This window comes from Mytilus californianus, unplaced genomic scaffold (genome assembly GCF_021869535.1).
Source record: "Mytilus californianus isolate M0D057914Y unplaced genomic scaffold, xbMytCali1.0.p SCAF_4, whole genome shotgun sequence".
Lineage (NCBI taxonomy): Eukaryota > Metazoa > Mollusca > Bivalvia > Mytilida > Mytilidae > Mytilus > Mytilus californianus.
The window spans coordinates 53,666,595-53,673,250 of NW_026262690.1; the positions used below are offsets into that span (position 1 = coordinate 53,666,595).

Here is a 6,656-nt window from a genome sequence, read left to right on the forward strand (position 1 = left end):
TATATACGAAATGCGGTCGTATAAAAATCTGGCAAGAACTGTACACGTGAGAGCACTAACAAGACCGGACGGACAGACCCCCCGGTATTTCTATGTCCCCCTGCAACGTGTTGAGTGGGGGACAAAAAGGGATTAATAGCTGTAGAAATGTAAATTAAATGACTCACAACCCAAATTCAAACTCTGTCTGCGTGTTGTGGTTCTTGGCATTGTGTATGAGTTTCATAAAATTTGCATGAGGCAAACTTAAAGTCAAGAGTGTGGAAACGAAAATGGGATGAAAGGAAGGTCAAGGGTAACACTTAATGCCCCCATTGCCTACAGCGGGGGCATAACAATCACCACCTGAGGACAGTGCTTGTGAAATGACTAAAAGTCTTCAGACTACTAGGTACTATAAAATGATGTAAAATATAGAAGAATATATATATAAACCTTGAGTGAAAAAATAATGTTTTCACACATATGATAGTTCTTGCTTTATTTTTCTTTCTCACTTCAAACCCTTCCACATTTTAAAATAAAGTTGAGGCCAAGTATTTAATTAAATTATTGTAGCCTGAAAGTAAAACATGAGCAGACTAGCAACCTAGGTATACTACTTTGCACCTCTTTTATGCAAACTCCAGAGTGAATGGGTGGGAAAAAGCAAAACCCACCTATGCTGTAGGTATGTATATAAACAATATGATGAACATGATGAAGAATAAAATGAAGGTTTAGGAGTAAAGGATAAGTGGTAGAGACAGAAAGTCATCATTGCAAGAAAATTCTAAGCAATGCACTTAGGCCAATAATGCTGCTAGAAAACCAATGTTAGATCAGGAAGGGGGAAAAGGGGAGATAATTGGTATCAAAACTTATGGCAGTACTTACACAAAACATTGTTGGTGCCATACATCACCTCCAAAGCTGATCATAGACTCCTTATCATTAACAATCATGCCACAATGTGAACATGGCAAGTCACAAGTTCTATTGCTGTTCAAGGCAACACACACATATATATATTATACAAAAAGGCTCACACAAAACAACATTCTTTAAATACATGTATTTGAGTGCATTAAATATATTCATGAAGCGAAAGAGATATAGTGACAGCAGGCATATATAATCTAAACGTACAAACAAACATCTAATATATTTTGAAATAATGAATAAATAAGTAGTAGACATGTTATATGATGTACTCAGTCAATCAAATTCGTACTGTTTTCTTTTGAATCCCCAATGGCAATGAATAATATATATTATACAATTTCAATAAATTAAATATTTACTAATTTCTAAAGTGACTAGTTCTACTTCTAAGCGTTGTATTTCAGACATTTTAACAGAGGTAAAATATTAGATACATTAACACATGAACTAAGAAGCTAACAACAAAACAGTAGAACATCTAGATCTACATTTTATATAAAAACTTACACGAAACATTGGGTGTGCCAAATCTCTCCATTAGAGTTGACTATCTGTTCTTGAGGAGTAAAGCCCTCGTTACATCTGTAGCAGACCCCATTGGCCAACGACATATTGGTGCTGCAAACACAAAATTATTTATATTTTAAATGTGTGACTAGCTAATTGATGCATTAATTTACACATATCTTAAGGACATAAAGGATAAAAGTGTGTTGTTTAAATGTACATGACAGACTTCAGGTAAATTGCACATGTTGATGAAATCAATCATATGTTCATGAATGAATGAATCTAGGAGTGCAGAGGTTCAAGTAATAATAGTGATTGAATAGCTATAACTCAGCAATAACACAGAAATTCTAGGAAAAGCAAAAAAATACTTTGTTATATCATTCATGTTTTGCCTAAGAATATTAATGTTCAAAGTGATCAATCCCCTTGTGCCAAATGACCAGTAAATGCTATTAACTTATTAACTTACAGCTCGAGTAGTAAGACAAAGGTCATTTTGTGTATTCAGTAGTGTTATGTACATGTTTATCAATGTAAATCAACTGTAAAAATTCTTTTTTGGTCACTACCAAGAAATGGCTCAGCTCTTCATACATGTAATGGACCTTTTGCAATGATCATATATATAACCATGCAAACATTTGTACAGTGTGTACAAGGTCATTCAGTTAAAAATGCATGTACTGTCAAATAACTGCATCATGTGTATAAAATAAAAACAACATGTACTTTTAGCTTGAAAACAACACTAAAAGGCAATAAACTGCTTCGCTGAGCGCAGCTGGATACGCCCGCAGAGGTCCAACCCTGAACAGTTGGGGCAAAAATGGACACAATATTCAAGCTTGATACAGGTCTGAATTTGGATTGTAATTAAATATTTGACATATTATAGGTTTCTGAATAAATGTAGTCAAAGAACTTGAAATTGGTTATATGAATTGAATTTATATTCAATTAAAGATTTCTTGCTGTTGTGCAATACTTAGTAAATCTGTTGTCAGACTATAAACAAATAAAGTTCAATTAATTCTCAATGTCATATTAGAAATTTATGAAAATGTAAAGGGAGCTTACATCAATAGATATAAACAATTCACCAAAGTTTCATGAGAATTACTGACAGCATTTTTGAGTTATTGTCCGAAAACTGGAAAATCCCCTCTTTTTTTATGAATAAAACCCCATAACTCAGAAATGATAAATGAAAAATTTATAGAATTCTAAACAGAGCTTACATCAATAGATATAAACAATTCACCAAAGTTTCATAAGAACTGCTGAAAGCATTTTTGATTTTTTGTCCGAAAACTGGAAAATCCCCCTTTTTTTAATGAATAAAACCCCATAACTCGGAAACGTAAAATCTAAAATTAATAAAAAACGAAAGGGAGCTCACGTCAATAGATATAAACAATTCACAGGCACTTGTCTCAGAAAAAAAATTTCGAGTTATATTAAGGTATATAGGAAATTATTTTCTCAGACAAGTGCCTGTGAAACAATTCACCAAAGTTTTATGCAAATTGGTGTTTAAGCTTTTTTGAGTTAATGTCCGACATGTTGACGACGGACGGACAACGGTATACCATAATATGTCCCATAAACGGGCGTATAAAAATGACTTTTAACATTCAAGGTTCAACAGATATTTTAACATAATATTAAAATTGACAGAACTGGTTCTTATAGACTTAATACAACCTGGAGAAATTTCAGATTGCATTAATCTTTTGAAAATATCTGTTCAAACTTGATTTTAGTATCAATGGGCAAATTTCAATTTAAAATTATTTCCTATTTATATCAGGTATCAAATTTTGTGTCTGATCACAAATGTAGTGTGATCAAATGTCAATCAACAAAACTGTAAATCATCCAAGTGATATATTAAAGTTATCAAATATTAATCCATTTCTATCATCTCACCTGAACTACAATTGTAATAGGAAATGGACAGTGAAAAAAATCATACATATGATGCTTATCAATTGTGGGAAAATTCTCATTTTGTATAAAATTTTCTGTAAGTGGCTCTATAAAAATCAAACAGAGCATCCGTCATTTCATATCAACAAACTAAAACTATTTTAAAATGTAGTTTAAACAACCTAAAAGTATGTACACGTTTTATATTCTTTAATACATTTTCTTATAGTAATGATGTGCTAGTATTTGACCCATGAAAAATGACAGTCATATTATATCTCTCATTGTTGAAACTGAAAATTTCATTTACATAACAATGAAGTCCAAGTTTGCTGACAGTATTTTATCAAGGTCCATTTACTACAAAATATTTTATGGTTGAATGTAACTTAATAAAAGAGAGCATCACTTACGCCTTCATTAGCTGAACCCTGGGTTTTGTTTTTGATCTGGTTGTCATTTTGAATCCAAAAAACTTTTAAAACTAAATATACATTCAACTTCACCTGTTTCAATATGCCTACTCAGTTTTTTATTTAATAACTAAATCTTCCATTTCCTTCTTAACAACATCCTAGGCTTACTTCTCTTAAATAGATATAGTACAATATTAAGGCAGTAAAACTCTATCAGCAAAAATAATAATGTTTGCGTTCAGTCATCACCAACTACTCAACTACCACATGTGCTTTATATATGAAGAACAATGAAATTCATTACTGGATGAAGGTATTTCAATGTTATTATGTCATGTATATATATATATGGATTTCTACCCCTGTCATGAGAGCATGTTTCCATTGATTTTGGTTTTGACTTTCAAAATTTTGTCCCCTTATTTTGCATCTTTGGTCTCAGAAAGGACTGTACACAAACTCATTGGAGAGAATGAAAATATTCATTTTTTTGCTTGACATACAAAACCAAGTGTTTTCCCTAATGGATGTATGCATAGTGGGACCTCAGTGCATTAGATAAAACCCTATCCTTTAAACTTTGAAATTATCTACAAAAAAATGGTATACTATATATAGAAGCCAAATTTTTTTAGTCAATCTCCTATCCATAGGGAAAACACTGGAACCATTTACATTTTCAAGATTTTCTATATAAATAATTACATGTATGGTTAACCTGACAAAATGAACAAAAGGTTAAAACTATCAACAGATGCTCCTAAACCAACTCATTGACAGCAAAGCAAAAACTAGTATAGCCCTATAAACAATGATGATTCTAGCTTTAACATTAGAAAATCAAAATTGAACTTTTCACATCTTTGTACATTTACTATCTAGGATGTAATTTTGTTAAGTTATAATGTCCTACTCCAAAGAAAGTTTATATATAACTTCAACAACAACAATTAAACAGCTAGTCATTGTCAGGTACAAATGTACTAAGGTTGCACTTTGTAATATACATGTAGTTGGGTTCACAAACCACTCACTCTGTTTTGGACAGGTACAATATATTCAAAATATTTTATGATTTGTTCACCTACTGGTTCCCAAACATGATCCCAATGTTTCATCTCACAGACTGAACTTCCGAATTTAACCAGTGTAAACACAGTTGGGTAGCACGCAAAAAAAAATAGATAAAAATCTTCTCAGAAGAATAAGGTACAAAATTTTAGTATAAGCTTAAATCATAAGGCAATGAAGCATATCAATGTTGAAAAAAACTGCAAAATACTATATTTTTACCTTTGCAAAGAGTTGTGCATGTTAACTTTTCTTTCCAGTATATGATTTTTTACATGAAAATTCAAATAGTAAAAGTTCCTGAATTTAGACAGGAAAGGAGTTCCTATCAAGGAAATTGCTTGGTCTATCTACTGTAAGCAAGTTCAACCTAAAATGACACCTTTTTTCCAGGAAATAAATGTAAATTTAGTGGTAAATCTATTCATTTTGTGCAATAACACAGTTTATAAGTGTATTTTTTTTTAAATTTATCATCAGTGTCTACTTTTTTAGAAAAGTGTCAAGTTACAAATTTTATCTAGACATTCTAATAAATTCCAACCGCTGATTTACCTGTTCAAACCCTCGGGATTAAGATGTTCCTCATTATGTAGCCTACGACGCTGAAATAGGTCACTTTCTGTGTTATCATTTAAGGATTGCAGACGCAGCCTTTCCCTGTGTGCTGCAAGTGATGCCATTCTTGATTCCTAAGAGTGATTTTGTCAATACTAAATTCACAATAAAACCCAAACACAGTGACACAGATGTATAAATGTATCCTTATGAAATGAAATACAACACTTAATGCAAAACTCTATTTTACTTTATCGTTACTGTGGAACACACGCCTGTCATGCCTGTTAAATGAATTAACATGTGTACTGGCAATAAGTAAAACTCTAAAATCTAAATATCATGAAATGTATCAAGTGGTCCAGATGAATCTTAAACACAGGTAGACCCAACCAGGCACGATAAAGATTCTACCAAAAAATCAATTTTAAAAGATTTGTTACATCCAAAGTTTTTCAGTTTATTGCAAAAATCTTTTATAAATACATTGTAGTATCACTGAATTACAAATCAATTTTTTAGCTTCAGGTTAAATGTCAATGAAAAATATCCAAATATACATGTATGTGTATACACAAATATCACCAGCACAGATAGGCTGCTTAGATTCTACTTCTGTTTTTAAAGGTAGCACGGAAAATAATCCTCTAGTAAATGGGCTTTTACAAAGTAGTATGATCCACAATGTTATGGTTGAAGTCACCAACCATGAAATACGTTATCTATTACACTATTAGTGGAATTGAAATAAAATAGTGTTCAACCATGAATAAGTCCACTATTCATCATCACAGGAATTTTTTCATGTAGTTTAATTACTCAAACCCGTGTCAGGATAGTCACAATAAATATCATGTATCACATCTGGTTACAACATTTTTTACATGTATTTATCGGTGAACCATATGTTTGTCAGTATTCAAAACAATATATCCAATACCACTTGTTTTTTTTTTCTTCTTCAATCAAATTATTTTACCTTTGAAGTATAATTGTTGAAATACAATATCATTTAAACATATATGCATAATGAATTAAAAATATGCAGTGTCAAGAATGCGGTATTAATTACTTCTTCAGAAGTCAAATATATCGTTGGATCTACACTGGCATAGAATTCAGTGTGTAAACAAATACATACTAGGTGTAGAGTACAAGGGATTTTCCTTAAAATTTGGGAAACTTGACATATCTAAACCTGTAGTTTACTAAGTAAACATATCTTTATTTACTTGTGGGACATTA

The 6,656-nt window shown here is 31.5% G+C and overlaps 1 protein-coding gene across 6 annotated transcripts in view; it reads right to left on the bottom strand.

Annotated features, from left to right (window-relative positions):
• The window catches only part of LOC127738261 (LIM and senescent cell antigen-like-containing domain protein 1), a 60,580-nt gene that overhangs the window by 36,405 nt on the left and 17,519 nt on the right, over window positions 1-6,656 (bottom strand). For 2 of the 6 annotated variants that reach the window (XM_052249447.1, XM_052249444.1), the window contains exons 2-3: window positions 1,432-1,542; window positions 877-981 (exon numbers count right to left, since the gene is read on the bottom strand). In XM_052249447.1, the coding sequence (XP_052105407.1) occupies window positions 877-981; window positions 1,432-1,542 (216 nt within the window). Of the gene's footprint in view, window positions 1-876; window positions 982-1,431; window positions 1,543-5,408; window positions 6,313-6,656 lie in introns of those variants that run through there. The other 4 variants (XM_052249448.1, XM_052249446.1, XM_052249443.1 and 1 more) reach the window with 3 other exon arrangements.